Source organism: Propithecus coquereli, unplaced genomic scaffold (genome assembly GCF_000956105.1).
Source record: "Propithecus coquereli isolate 6110/MARCELLA unplaced genomic scaffold, Pcoq_1.0 Scaffold20, whole genome shotgun sequence".
Classification (NCBI taxonomy): Eukaryota; Metazoa; Chordata; class Mammalia; order Primates; family Indriidae; genus Propithecus; species Propithecus coquereli.
The window spans coordinates 164,853-181,044 of NW_012144967.1; the positions used below are offsets into that span (position 1 = coordinate 164,853).

The 16,192-nt window shown below is 40.2% G+C and overlaps 1 protein-coding gene across 2 annotated transcripts in view; it reads right to left on the reverse strand.

Annotated features, from left to right (window-relative positions):
* Positions 1-1,399: 1,399 nt before the first annotated feature.
* The window catches only part of MEF2A (myocyte enhancer factor 2A), a 120,716-nt gene continuing 105,923 nt past the window's right edge, over positions 1,400-16,192 (reverse strand). The window contains exons 7-9 of one of the 2 annotated variants that reach the window (XM_012643772.1): positions 11,139-11,265; positions 7,030-7,156; positions 1,400-5,427 (exon numbers count right to left, since the gene is read on the reverse strand). In XM_012643772.1, the coding sequence (XP_012499226.1) occupies positions 5,076-5,427; positions 7,030-7,156; positions 11,139-11,265 (606 nt within the window). In that variant the 3' untranslated portion in view covers positions 1,400-5,075. The remainder of the gene's footprint in view (positions 5,428-7,029; positions 7,157-11,138; positions 11,266-16,192) is intronic. The other variant, XM_012643771.1, reaches the window with a different exon arrangement.

The following is a 16,192-nucleotide window of genomic DNA, read 5'->3' on the forward strand; positions in this document are numbered from 1 at the left end:
TCTGTTTTCATCCCAGCTGCGTTCTGCTTTGGTGGAGGATTGGTGAGAAAGTGACTCGTGAAGCCCCGGCCTGGAAGCTGGCTCAGCTGCGCTGTCGGTCTGGGCCCTCTGGGAAGCAACGCTGAGCTGCAGTCAGGAGCATCAACGATTCACGCCCCAGCAACGTGCAGTTGTTGGCTGGGTTGTCTGGGAAGAGCTGGTCCTCAGCCCAAACTGTGACAGCTGGGGGTCAGTACCTCTGCTGGGTGAGGACACCAGTCCACCCAGCCTGAGAAGCCTCTCTCTCTGCAGCGTTTCAACCCCGTTTGAAACCTCCTAACCCTTGTGGAAGACGGGAAGAAACACTCCTGTTCCCCTCAGTTTTACAGCTAGTGGGTCCGGGGCCCCTTGTGAGTACTGGACAGGCAGAGGGAGCCGGCCGCAGCCGCGCAGCTGGCACAGGGCTCTGACTGAAAATCATTTTCTTGGCTGGTGCCAGTCACAGAATCAGCTTAAAAACAGGATAACGCCTAGAGCAAGGCACCCGTGGGAGCTAACTAGGAAACTGCAATGAATTGATTTTAAGTAGCTGCAGCTGTGATTAGAGTATTTTTAGCCACAGGACTCAACCAGCTTTCAAAATCTGCTAATAAGAGCCTCACTGTAGCCAGCACAAAAATTTAGTTTTCAATTTGACACCAAGAATCTGCTTAGCTAGAAGCTGGCTTAGAAGGCACATCAGAGGAAGAGAACATTTGCCACTGCAAGTTGAAGATTTTTCATTTCTCAGCTGAATTATGATGAAGGGAGATGGACCACTGAGAAGTACCTACCAGCATACTGGGACACATCCATCATTTCTGAAAACAAAACTCCATTCATTCTAGTAAATCTGTCTTCTGCTGCCTCTAGCACAGCAGAATGTTTGCATTTTGGGCCAAACAAATCATTTCACACCCCAGACTTCAGAGAGCAAGAGAATCTAATGATAGTCAACGACGGGAAGTTCTAACAATACCCACCTCTCCAACACGCTTCGGTGCATTTCCTGTGAGAAGCAGTTACTGGAGCCCGAATGGATCCCGCCGATCCACACCAGTGCGCGCAGAGCAGCCAGGCTGGACGCTGCGTCGCCAGCTGCTTCCTAATGGCCCCGGGCTCGCATGCGGGGCAGCTAGTGTGGCACCCAGAGGTTTCCTGGGCCATAAGGAACATAAACATGAGGAAAGGGCTGTGCGGGTGGAAAAGGTCTTCGTGGAAGTACCGTGGAAGGGGAGGGCCGCCTGGTGGCAGAGCCAGCGCCTTACTGTTTCCCCAGGCAAACATGACAGAGTCTGGATGCGCAGTAAGAGCCAGGCCGTCTTTACTGGAGGGAGTGCAGGAGACAAACAGTTTACAACAACCTCTAGCATTGTCTTAACCATTTGATAAAAAGTTCACTATAATATTTATTGTATAATGAAGAAAAACAACACATTCAGGGAAAAATTGAGATTAACTTATTTTTCTTAAAAGGTTCATCTCAAGGATGGCAACAAAGTCCAGCTTGTGCCGCCAAACGGTTTTACATGATCAAACCGTGTACAGCTTCTTGTGTGAACTGTTGACTACAAACATTTACCAAATACATAAATCTCTTTTAAAAAAGCCATTTTAAATATAGCAAAGCAGTGTCTTCTTGCACAGCAAAGTGAAGAAAGTTTCTACAGAGAAATAGAAGTTTTACATTTGTAAAATCTTTTTCACATTCTAATCATCTAGCTTCTTATGATCCAATGCCAGGAGTTTTCAGGTTCCTTATTTACTATGTATTTCTTGTGCGCATGATGGTTAATACAGAAATCATGTTAATGCATTATTAGTTGTCCTTAAAGGAAATGGTAAAACATGTATTGTTCTTTTCGAACAAACCCCTGATTTAGTCTAAAACACAATGGACATAATTAGGGCTCAAAAGATGGAGTTCTGATTGGGACCATCTGTGTACACACAATGGTGACTTTCACTCTCAGTGTAGTACCAGTTAGAGTATTGAAGGAAGAACAGCCGTTGGAAACTGTACTTTCACCAGTGCAATTAACTCTTAAGCTTTTTTTGTTTTTGTTTTTTAGTAATAAAATACCTCTGAAGGGATTAAAATTTTTTTTTGCAATGGTGTCTCATACAAAACACATGAGTCTAAAAGGGTAAGAAAAGTCAGTTCTAGAGTAACACCATTAGTGTCTTCCCCCCTCTAGGCTGGTTTCCACCCAGAGATGCGGATGTGGATGTGTTCACACACAGGTGTCTGGGTGAGGGATGTCTGTCGAGTCCATATGCTCCAAATCACACTGGGCATATGGGCAGAAGGTTAACAGTCAAATATTCAATTCCCAAAAATGGAATACATTGTTACTTGGTCATTGTCATTGAAATACAAACTCCGAGCCTTGTGTAATATTATTTTAGAAAACAGTAGTTGTACTGATTATAAACCTGCATAGAAAGAAAGACTATTGAGATACAGTCAGAAAAGCCATCTCATAAGGCACACAAGAAAATAGACAGTAAATGTGAATGTGTTAACTCCTATTCCAATGTACAGCAGAAGTTCATGAACATGCATAAATAATAATGAAAGAATCACTTAACACTTTCAAAGCTATAAATGGTTTACAAAGTGGTAAGGATTATCTTGGAAATTCAGTGTTGGGAGACTGTCTAGGTGTGACCTCATGAAGAAATGTGCCAGTAAGTAGTTCAGCAAAATCAGTACATTTTAAAAGAAAAACTAACCCTTTCTGAATAAGAGCCAATGTCTATAGTGAAGGGAGGAGACAGCATATCATCCTCCCCTTTTTGGCCTCTATCGAAAGTTACTCCCCAAACTGCCATGAAAACAGAACCTCCATTTTGCAGCCTGTGAATGCCACAGGCTTACCTTGTACCTAATACCTGTGTCAGTCAGGAAATCTGGCTGATGATTTGTCACAAATAGCATATGAGGAAAATGTCCAAAGGAACATAATTGAGAGGGGAACACAAAATGTAAAAGTTGTAGGCAGCTGCTCAATATTAAGTTTAAAATATAAAATAGCAGCAATTTTTAAACCCTTACTTTTGAGTTTCTCAGGAAAAGGAGTATTTAAAAATCTATGATGAAAGATATACAGGACTTTGAATTTTGTTCATGGCACAAGCCCAGCGAACGGATGAACTTGCTATCACCAATTGTCTTCCTGTAAGAATAAGGCCTTGTTCGAAATCCAAGCTGAGGGCGGCACTCACTAATTTCTATTAGAATGGCAAGAGTCATGCCAAGGATCTGCACCGTAAGAGAATTTCTCCCCCCTATCCCTGCACCAAAGTGTCATTTCAATGCATAGAATAGTTGATCATGGTAGTATTTTGTAACCAGCTGCATCATTCTATTTTCAGAGGGTCAAGGAAAAAAGATCCTTTCTCCATGAATACTTTTTCCTAATCATTTACCACTTATAAAACCTTTGTGCTCATCTACTATTTTGCCATTTTCTCTAATATTAATTAAATTAGGTCAGCTTTTTCTACTGTATTATTTTCCTCACAAAAGGCAAGTTTTAAATAACGCCTTATAAAATCTGTTACAACACATTTTATATTTATGCAGGATGAACTTAACACCAATTTTTTTGCCACTTTGCTATTTATGTACACATATAAAATATATAATGATGCTCAACCCATACAGCACAAAGATTACAAGGTAACATCACACATTCACCACCAGTGAGGGGAGAAACCCCTTTATACAATCCTCTGAAAAAACGGGCTAATAATTAAAATCCAAAGTACAGTATATATTTAACAAAATAGTAAATATTAAACAGTGAATACTCTACTTAATAAGGACCTCGCCTTTCCCCCCAAATTGGTGGCAATCCACAAAAATATACTTTTTAATCTGGTGACCATACAATACATAGGTACTTACATCAAAGGTGATAATATATTTAAGATGCTATATACACAAAGAGTTTGGCTCAACTTTTAATTTACATATAGAATAATAAGTGTTCATGGCTTTTTTTTTCCAAGGTTCTGCTTGCAAGATATTTTTGTTTGTTTTTTCCCCTCTTAAAATAAAACTAAAAAGTTAAACCAAGATAAAGCTATTCTCTAAAAAAAAAAAGTTACAACATATAGCTTTGGCTTATATAAATAATTCATAGCAGAATGTGTTCAAAAGTAGTGAATATAATTTTATATATAAGTCATCGATTCATAAGGGTGTTTTCTTTCATATAAAATATACATGAGCTAAAATCAGTTTCTTTAATTTTTAAGATATGAATGTAAAAAGAAACTTCTGACATATTCCAATTATAACTTAATATATTAATTTTACTTTGTTAATGCTCTATATTTCTAGGCTAGTATTTTCTGAATATCTCATGCGTGTTTTCTATTCTCTCTCTTTTTTATTAGCTAAAGATCACTTCTTGACCCAATACATTTTTGCACGTGCAAAACAGTTATGTGTGGGGCTTTTGTTTTGTTTTTTTGTTCTTTGTTTTTTAATATCAACAGCCCTTTCCCATGCACCCCTTTGCAACAGAGACCCATGCCAGGTTGGGTAATTAATATAAATGACATTTTATGTACAGTATTGCTTTCTTGGTTCCTGCTTTTCTACTGCTCTGTTCTACAAAGCATTTTTCTTAAGTAACTACAGTCACCGCACAGTTAAATAAAACAAGTAGGGGGCCCTTTAGGTTTCTGCAAGCTAGTGTGGGAGAATTATATATGGGTACACGTTTCTCTGCAAAAACTGGTTATCTTATGAAACAAGTAGTCCAAGGAAGTGCCAGACTGGTCTGTGCCTACAGGGTGCTTTGTCTGCCATGGGACGCACATCTGCAGACCTACAAGTTTGCAGGTAAGTGCCTGATTCTGTGTATGCAACACACACCCACACATACACACACACTCACACCCACATACATATATATGTAAAGGGATATATATATGTATGTATGTACATATAAATATATTTAACTCATGTCCTTATTTACCGATTTAGATATGTAGGGCAGTTCACTGCAGTAACACAAAGTACAAACAACAGCCTGGAAGCCTTAGGTCACCCATGCGTCCATCCTCATTCGCTTTACAGAAGGGCTTTCTCTGTCCTCAGTGTTTGGGGGTCGGCCAAGCACAATTGGAGAATGGAAGTCGCCCCGTGGATCCTCTCGGTCACTGCCATCGTACGAGCTACTGGAGCTGCTCAGACTGTCCACAGGGGAGCGCCCCATTTCCTGCCGGGGCTGAGGCTGGGGCTGGGGCTGTGGGGGCTGGGGCTGCTGCTGCTGCTGGAAGCCCGATGGGGTCATTCGATCCCGGGGAGGTGAAATTGGTTCTGACTTAATGTTGATGTTTTGGTTGGTATTAATGGATAAATTCGAACCCTGAGATAACTGCCCTCCAGCGCTGAAGGGAAAAAAGAGAGATGTTAGATGATTTGTGAGTGCATCTGCATAAGTGGAATGATATCACAGACACTGTCCGACTGAAAAGAGCCCAGCGTCCGAAATCCTGTCAGAATCTCCCAAGACTGGCTGTGTGGCACAAAAAGAAACCCCATCTCCCTGAGAGGAAAAGAAAACAGCAGTTCAGCCCCTTAAGTTACTTGGTTCTACTAACCCATAACCTTGGTACTTTTGCAGCTAAAGTATCCAAAACAGTGTCAGTGCCTAATGCTATGCATGGACCAAAAAGACAGAGAAACAGTGTGGCAACCTGAATTCTGCCCATGGCCTCTGCTCTGGCCTGGGACAGGTACATCTCATCTATTTTCATATGGATATGACTTACTCTCTAAGGAGCAAATCCTATCATCCTTATTTTCCAGATGAGGAAACATCTCAGAAAGGCTGAGGAGCTCGCTCAGAGTAGTACAGGAGGACACATACAGGCTTTTCTCCAAGTCTGAGCTTCGAGCCCTTTCCATTTGCTTTTCCAGGGCTATTTCTAGTGTGTTCATGCTCAGGACAGGCCTGAGGGCTAAACACCTGTGCAGGCAAAGAAATTTCCCTGAGATACTCTGCTCCTTTTTCCATGACATAATTCCTCAAGAGACTACTGATAACAATACACATTGTGGAGTAATTTCAGAATGCAGGAAGGAAAGGGTTTGCTGAGCTCAGGCTCTCTGGGGACTTGCTAGGCAGTAGGCTAGGGTGTCCCTACTGCCCTGAGCAGGGGGAAGGCAGCTAGCCTCCATGGAGGCCAGCTGGGTCTGCTATGCTGTCCCCTCTTTTGGGACACCCTCCTCCACCTGCTCCATGGGCCTAATGTCATCCTGGTTCTACAAACGCCCTGTTCCTTCTCCCTGCTGCACAGGGATGTCTGGCCTCATCCGGGCACCACCATAAATCCTCTTCACTTCTATCCTCGCACCCTGCCATAAAGAACGTTCTCTTTGTGAATGAGGTTTGGTGTGTGCACTGGGCTGCGATCAACCACATGGATCCCATGGAACCTGATGCATACATGAGACGCCTGGCCGCCACTTTCCCTCCCCTGTACTCCAAAGAGAAAGCAAAGGGCACAGCTCATGTGCCTTCTGTCCTCGCTACAGATGTTCACCAAAGCAAAAAACAGGCAAGATGGCAGGTGGGCCTGATGTCCGCAGGCTGCCTTTCCTCAAGCAATGGCATCAGCGGCAGGTGCTGGGAAGCAGGGGTGGCCGCAGGCGCTTAATCACTGGTCAGTAGATAAAAAGGGGGTGCATGTGATGAGTAGCATCTGTGCCCCTTAGATACTAGTTGAGTCTCTCTAACTCATTATGTCCCTGTAGGAGAAGCCCTGATGTCTGAATCCCTTCACAAAATGCCTAGTTTGCTTAGTATCCAAGCTATTATCTAGAGCCATGTAAAGAAAACACTTTCTCCCAACACCTATGTCTACCAAAAAAAGAATCATTGCTGGATTCTTCACATGAAAGTCAACAGAGCAAAGGACTGTATCTGACAGAAAAGGAGAATGTAAAGGCCAGGAACAAGGATTAAGGGAGAGTTTCTAGTTACTCACACAAGAGAGCTGAGGGCTGCTTGTCCTAGATGGTGCTGCTGCCAGGCCGACACCTGTCCCAGAGACAGCATTCCTGGGGAGTTGAAGCCTTGCAGGGCCGACAGGTCAGCGCTGGTCAGTGAGTAGTCTACAAAGGCAGACAAGATCGCTCCATGTGATTAGAAGGACTGTTACAGAATCTATTCTACAAATAGCAGCTGCATAAGCTCCCAGGGTGAGAAGTCAGGTACTTCACAACAAAACAACACACATATGGGTCTAAAATCCACAAAACTTTTTCTGTTGGGAGGTTTATTGGATCTACTATATTTAGTTGTCTGGGATTATTTAAATAATCAAAGGCCATCATTAAAGAATGCTCCTGTGCAATGGTTATTTTAAATAAATATGCCGGCCACTACCCTCTGGAACAAACACAAACATTGGAGCTTACCCACAGTGAGTCTGGATCAGCTGGTCTTTATGAAGTATGGGGAACAGCAGTATGGGTGCCACGCTGACTGACACAAGACACTAAATATGTCATTACACAATTAAGTAATTGCATTTGTTTGAAGTACGGAGCCACCACAGCTCCCTGACTGCGTACAAAATAATTTCAAGTTCATGAGAACCTTTCTGTCTCGCTGGAGTAGAACACGGCCCACTGTATATGAGTGCTTCAGTCATCGTCACTGTGGCCCACTTCAGACATTAGGTATCACTCACACATGGAGTTATTTCAGCTCGTCATTAACACCTGGCTTTTTTATTTGGTTCTAACGAGAAGTGGCAAAAACTCTTCTACTTTTCACTTCTTTCTCATGTCTCAGGAAGGTGTTTAAAGAAGCTGGTCTCCAGGCCGGCGCGGTGGCTCACGCCTGTAATCCTAGCTCTCTGGGAGGCCGAGACGGGCGGATTGTTTGAGCTCAGGAGTTCGAGACCAGCTTGAGCAAGAGCGAGACCCTGTCTCTACTAAAATTAGAAAGAAATTAATTGGACAACTAAAAATATATAGAAAAAATTAGCTGGGCATGGTGGCTCATGCCTGTAGTCCCAGCTACTCGGTAGGCTGAGGCAGGAGGATCGCTTGAGCCCAGGAGTTTGAGGTTGCTGTGAGCTGGGCTGGCGCCACGGCACTCACTCTAGCCCAGGCAATACAGTGAGACTCTGTCTCAAAAAAAAAAAAAAAAAAAAAAAAAGCTGGTCTTCCTAGTGAATGAACATTTTCAAAAAGGAACTGGTTGAAGCAGCATGGCTGGTGCTCAGGACTCTGTCCTGCCTCTGTCTTCTCTCACTTCATGTCTCTAAGGGTGGCTCAGCCAGCCCCACAGGCGGGGGCAGGTACCCAGCACACACAACTCTCTTCTGACTTCTTCAATGGCCTACATGCCACATCTACTTGGAAGCTCTGCAAACAACTCAAATCTGACATGGCCCAAATTGGACTCACTCTTTCCTTCAAACCCGCTCCTCTTATACACTCCCCACTCTTAGTAACTGGCACCAACATTCACCCAGCAGCCTGGGCAGAGCCTGTGGGTGTCATTCTTGCCATTCCTACCAATACGTACCAAGTCTGGTCAATTTTGTCTGCTCTCTCTCAAGCCTGCCTGAGTCTCACCATCTCTCCTGCCACCACCTAGTCTAAGCCACCAGCAAGCACGGTGTGCACCACTGTGGTATCCTCTTACGTGGCTTCCTGGCATTCACTTTTGCCCCTGTGTGCACTGAAGCCAAAGTGATCTTTTTAAGACAACAAGTATGATCATGACACTCCCCTAAAACCTTTTCGCGGCTTCCCAATGCTCTCCAGACAATGTTCAAAATCCTTGACATGGCCTGCAAATCCCTACTTACCTCTCTAGTCTCCACTCTAACCACCCTGCCCTGGCCCTCCTGTGGACTCCAGCTTTTGTACACGGCACTCCCTCTCCGGAAGCAGTCTCCCTACTTTACCTGGCTGAGTCATGCACACTCCTTTGTGTCTACGCTGCAATGTAGCCCTTGACACAATTACAATGGTTTATCCCTAGAACTCTGTATCTTGTGTATTTCCCGCTAAGTTCCACTTTTGACTCCTGTATTTCCAGTGCCTGGCACAGTGCCACACAGTAAATGCTCAGTAAACATTCGCTGAGTGGATGTGTGACTAAGTTTGTGAAGCTGGGACTGATCTTAAGCACAGGCATGAGGGAGTGTCTATAGGGTTCCTTTGCACAGAACTGTTTTACTTTTTAAAATGTTGCTCATTTATTCATCCCTTTACTGACTGATGTGACTGATACCAAATGTGTATAGAACCATAGGTAATATATTAAAGAAAGATAAAACATGGACGAATGTTTCTGAAAGGCAAATAAATAAACTAAGTTAAAGATAATATGGTAAACTTAAACAGAATAGGTGTTCTAAGAAAGACAACAAAGATAAAGTCAGTCAAAAGGTGGAATGAGGCTGAAGCTAAGTGATCAATGATTTCAAGAAAGCCTGCCTTCCAATTCTATATGCTTTGGTGATTCCTTCTAGACTTTTTAAAAAATATATTCTTTCTAATCCAATGGCATTTCTAAAAGTAAACAGAGTGGAATTTCTAACTATACTGAAAAACATACAATGAAATGTTCAGTACTCCGTAATCTAACGCTGACACCCAGTGAAAGCTCCATCTTCTCAGCCAATGCTCCTCTGAACACTTACGCTGACAGGTCTTTCTCTTTCCCTACCCTCTCAACTCAAAGAGTGCAAACTCATAACCATAACAACTCAGGACTTCCCTTCCATGGTTATCGACTTAGCTATGCCCTGTCTCCTTACCAAGAACAAACTTGGGAGAACAGGTATGTCCGTAGCACACTGTTTCTCATACCCAGGTGATTAACGTATGAATACATAATCCCTGGCTTTACTCTGGAACCCTGCTCTGTGCAAGACACAAATAGCAGGCTGCAATTCACAGACCCTAGGCTAGTCTGCAATTGATGGATTTTGGCATTTTCTTTATACTGATTGTTGGAAAAAGTAATGGACATTTCCTAAGAGGCTTTCTTTTTCAATAATACCTTTTAAAGTTGTTTCTGTTTTGAAATAACTACTTAGAATTAAAGTGGCAATCAAATGTGTTAATTGCTCTGCCCCCTCAGGTAGCTCCAGACAGCAGTGTGTGCCCTGCCAAAGGATTTACCCTGAAGCCTAAAATTAGATGATCTTTGCCATAGTCTACTTCTGAGAATCATAAAAAAAATAACTTCTTTGCATTGCAGTCTCTGAATAATTGGCAAGGTATACGTGACCTACTGCCTTCTTTCCTTCTTCTTTTGAAGCATCAGGTGCTTGGCTCACCTGGTGAGAAAGTGAAACCATGTGCATTTTCTGCCCCTCCTGAGATGGGCATATGTAAACAAAACTGGCTTCACAACCTGATTTTCCATACAGCCCACTTGGCTAAAAGCATCCCTCAATCACTGTAGTATTCTTAAACGTTCCTAACATACCCTCGAATTTGGGTGTTGTTAGATGGAATGTCTAAACAAACGTAAATGAGCGAAAAGCTCCTCTCAGAGGCAAAACGTGACTGGCTCTGAGGAGAAACGACAAAGGTCCTTGTTTTGCCCCTCAGGCACAAATACAGACCAAACTAGGGTTCCAGGGAGAAAATGACAGCCTGCCAGACACGGCTAAACACCTGCCCAAGCGTCAGGTCCACAGGGATTCATGGTCTTTCCCAAAGCAAGTTAACACAGCAGGGAGACAAACATCTTATTTCAAAAGTCTGGAAGAGTGAGATACTGTGTAAAGAGAAACTAAATAGAAAATACCCAAGCAACAGGCCATAACTCTCCTTGGCTTGATGGATGCCACAGTTTTGATAACAGCTACTTGTTTTTTTGTCAAGGGAAAGTAAAATTTCACACTGGAGAAACAGAAATAACTTTCTCAACTCATTCTGCTATCAATGTGGGGGTTTTTTTGGTAATTTTTTCAAGGCTAGCATACATTTAATATATCTAAAAACTTGAAATAATGTATTTCAATACATATACTTTAAAAAAAAAAAAGATCACAAAAATGCATATTGGTCACAAAACAGAAAGCACCGAAACCCCTGGAAGACTCTAGAGCAGGCTCACCAGTGTTGTAGGCAGTCGGCACTGCGGAGTACACGAGTCCCTGTGGAGGCAAGCTTGGGGTCGTCACAGACACGACTGGGGTAGCAAGAGGCTGAGTGGCTTGAGAACTACTTATCCTTTGGGTATTCTGTGAGAGATCAGAAACAAAACATGTTATTAAGTGGTATTTGTCTTTAGACTTAATATTTTAAAAATAACTTTCAATTTAAAAGTGACATTTTTCACAGTTTTATATGAATATATTTTCTGAAGCAGCAATGATGCAAAAACCTTAAAAATACTATTGGGAATAACTAAATATTTAATTTTAAAGGACATATTTTTACATTAATTATTCATTTTCCCTTTTTTAAAACAGTTTAGTAATGTCAGAGACACAGCCTTAAGATAAAACTTATATTATGGGCAACGACACTTCTATGTGTTAGCATAAATGAGGATGTGATGCCACTACAAATACTGTCAGGCTATCACAAATGAAATATGCGTAGGTTTTAAATACCTGATGATAGCAAAGGTCATCTGTGTTTATAGGGATTGTAAGTCCATGAGCATAGATTTTTCTTTGCGGCATTTATGTGTTAACATGGTTTAAAGTCATGGCTTATTGAGTGCAGCTTGTATTCTTATTTCTTTCCCTCTGATCCTGTGGGTGACCTACTTTTTAACAGTAGATTTAGATATATATCTCTTCACAGTCTCCTGGCTTTCTGAAAGGAAAGGCTTTGAGCAGAGAGCTTTTGAAAAAGAACTGCTGATAGGGCTGTGGATGGAGGACATGAAATGTTTGCCATATGAATACATCTATGTAGCATCCTCCCATGCTGGGAATGAGTAGAAAAGTCAACTATTAAATAATCTAATTAGTTTAAGATTGTCATCGTCCTCTATGTGTAGGAGTGGGTTAGAACTAGTTTCTCACCTTAGTGGCTTAAGGCAACATTTTTTCAAAATCAAGGCTCAGAGGGACAGAAGAGACCACGTGTCATTAGCACAGAAGGAGGCCAAAGCACAACTCCAACTTTTTTTTTATTTTTAAATGAAGTGACAGCCTGATAACTGAAATTCAGGGGTCTGAACCATATCAGTAAAAGTATAATTCAGTGCCCCTGAGATTAGAAAAAGTAAGGATGTGATTCAGTTTTCTCTATCACCATTTTTAGAAGGGTACATCAGATAAGGCCTTTGGCTAAATCTAGACACTCAAAAACTGACCATTTGATGAGGAACCAGGCCTCAGTTTATTTCCAGACCTCAGTTCATATTTTCTACCCTAAGTTACAGGATGTTAGAAAGACCATGCAGTATGTGGATATACTGCCTGAGTTTTTGTCCTAGATTCATCATTTCCTAAGCATTGGGAAAATCATTTAACCTCTCTGAACCTCTTCACTGCCAAGTAGAGAAGATAGCTATCTTGTCCTGCCTGTCTTTCAATGCTACTGTGAGAATCAAATGAGATAGTATGTTGGAAGTGCTTTCATAACTGAAGTACTATACAAATATAAGATACTATTCCTAAATTACTGTCCTAAAAAACCCTGTTGCCAAATTTCTACACAATTGGTGAAAAAAAATAGATAAATGTTTTTATTCCTTCTGATCCATAGCTATTCTGCTGGAGCTGTCATGAAGTAAAGCTGATCTAGAACTGGAAGACTGCTAAAGGAATCTCTGCGGCTGGCTCTCACCAGGACAGTCTGTAGTGCAGGCCCCAGGGCACTTGTCCTTCCTCACTTTGGATCACAGTCATCCATGATTATATTTTAGAGCTCAAACCAATATGAACAACTTTCTAAGTTCTAACAGTTTGTTTCTGATTATATTTTGGTCTAACATACAAAGCTCTGTATTTTGAATTAAGTTTTAGGGAATTTAGCTTATTTTTTAAAGAATATGAATCATGTTTACAGTTCTTAGATGTATTTTTTTCTTAGTTACAAATATTTATTTTTATGATTTCTAGATTTTAAGTCTTCAAAGCCTTAGATATTTATCTACGAAATTCTGTAATCATAGATGTACTCTGGGGAATGTGGAAAGTCAACGTAAGACAACTGGGAATATATTTTAGTCTCAGCATCAAGTAAATAAATTTAATAAATTTTTGAGATAGGGATCTACTTTGGAATTAATTTGTTCTTTCATATTTGGTCTAGAAATTCAGAAGTCAAATCCTTAGGTGAAAGAATACAGTATGAGATGGTTTTGTCTGGACCCTGACCACTCCATGGCTTCATCTCCGTGCCAATCCCTTGGCATGTCCTCAAAGACGAGGGTAACAATGAGACTCCAATATATTCATCTACTCATCAAAGCTCCTAATCTCAATGGCACTGAGTTCTATGAGAGTCAGTGACTTTCCGAACCACTAGAGGGCAACATAGCACCAGATAAGTCACAGAAGCATTCACAACACCTTAAGGGTAAACAGTGAGGTCTAATTATTTTAGCTTGAATTATAAACTTCCATTTGCTAATCACTGTGGTATCTTTACGTAAAGTATTTCCCCAGAAGACATTCATAACATGTAATACAACACCACATTTACAGCTGACTAGTATATTTCAGTTAACCAATAAAAAACTACATCCAAAACTGTGAGAACAATCACAAAACTAATTAAAGAACAATCTTGTATTTTAAAAAGAGTACAACCCTATTTGAAAAGAAAACAAATTGTGCAAAACACACGAGCATGCATAAACATTTAATAATAAAATGTAAATAAAATCAACGGATGCCTTCCCCCCGCACCATGCTTTCATGCACTCTTATCCCTTATCCACGCTAAAAACTGAGCACTTTCAAGTTTTTACTCCCCTAAAGTCCTTTACTTAGCAGCTGACTTTGAATTCATATGATTACTTCTGTGAAGTTTGGGTTTCAATTCCCAAAGAAGTAATAGCTCAGTTACAAGTTATTTTTAGTCAAGTTTATTTTCTAGAGGAAAAGACAACAAAAAACATTTGCTTTGGGGAAAAAAGATAATAGCTGCTTTTAAGAACAGCATATCATCTGATAGAAAAGTAAATCTGTACACGTTCAATTACAGACATTCCTTTTAGTAAACAGGGAACCCCCTTGTGGTTCAGACTGTCTCATGCAGGATGAAATAATTCCAACTCTGAAAAAGGTGACCTCACCAAAAATGATGTAATCTTTTTGAAAGAAGGAGAAATAACACAAGATCGTGTGTTACAATCTGAGGAACTTCGAGAGTGAAGTCATTCTCTAAAAATATTTTAATAATTTGGAGAGCTATATAAGGTATTTTGTATCTTTTCTTTAAAAAATCTTTAACAAGTGTCCTATGCTCATGGACAGAGCCTTTTTAAAGGCTCTATTACAATGTTCCCTCCAACAAATAAAATGGATCAACATATATAATTATAAATAGAAAAACTACAGTCTATAGTTCCAGTAGATTGCATTAGTTATTCTAAGAATCTGAATAGTATTTAATAAAAAGAAAACAATTCGTGGGACAAAGGGAACATTGGTTAGATAAAAATGTTTAAAAGAATTAGTACTTTCTACATCTTTTCAACTTCCTTCAAGCAGAAACTCACACTCACCAACTCCAATTCCTCTTCCTCCGACTGCACTCAGCACATAAGAGGGATAAGAAAGTTACTAAGACTGTTTGTTGATACTCACAAACAAAATATTTCTTTCGAAAAACATGTTATTCAGACACTAGCAGTTGTTTGGCATCTAAAGAGATGATTACATACACGACAGATAGAAATATAAATTACTTATTGTCTCTATACCTGTAGTTGATTTTTCAAAAGACTGGAAAGATTCTTCTAAATTATCTAGGGCCAGGATTTAAAGATACGCCCCTCCCTTCTACTCAGTCTTCTCTTCGCTGCCCTCTCCCATACACAGGCATGCCACTGTGACAATATTTAAAAGAGGTTTCTCGTCATGATACCAGTCTATATTTAGAACCCTGAGAATACTAGCTCTGTACTTATATCTTAATCCTCCTATTGCTACCCCATTTGGTTACACATATCCATTTATCTCCTGGTAGATTCTGTGTTTCTTGGCAGGCAGAAATTGCTGTATGTTTTATTTCCCACAGTAGCTAGCACATGTTATGAAACAACAGGAACTCAAACATTTGTTAATAAATATGAGTTTTAAATAATGGTTTTATATATGTTTATCATTTGCAAATATAGTGTTCATATGAATAAAATAATTTCAATGAAGAAAATAAGACTGGAGAAGAAATGAAATGATATATGGAAGTCATGTATAGAAATGAAACATATTTGCCCCTTTTCTCTTATTTAGAAATTAATATGCTAGAAATAATCAAATTAGTTTTGTTTTTGAATTTTACTTGAATAAGCTAAACTTCTTTGTCAATCTGTGAAAAGTGTCTTTAGAAGCACCACTGAGGCCCCAATCTGGAAGCAGGTTTCTCTGCAAATGAATGGTATAAAGCAGGAAGGTGGCTGATTATTTACTCTGAAAAACAATCACTTGGCCTACAATTGCTATCTGAAATGTGGGTAAAATGCTGTTTTGTTACAGATATCTTTACATATCTCCAACTACAACACACACATTAAAATACTATCAAATACTATGTGGGTGTGTGTATAATATCTAGTTTGCACTTTCACCTATAGGGATGAAGATGCATATGGTTTATATAACAAATTTTCAGTTTTTCATGGAGATGCTTCATGATCTCTTTAAAAAGACATAATTTTATTAAGCAGCTGCTAAATGCCTAAATATAATGTATCTTTAAAACTTTGCAGTTTACTAATAGTTCTTATAAACATATTTCTATGCCTTAAGTGAAACTTCTGTAGATTTTTATTTCTGAAAGATAGTAGCAAGTATTACATAGCCAGCTACTGAAAGGTGAGCCAAGTGACCATCCTAAATGCCATTTTTTCTTGGCTCCTTTTTGGGGAATATTCCTTTTTTATGTATGTATGTATTTTAAACTTTCATTCTGAAATAATTTTAGACTTAGCTTTTGTGAAGAGTGTTTCCTCACACATCTCCGCCAGCTTCCCTCAAT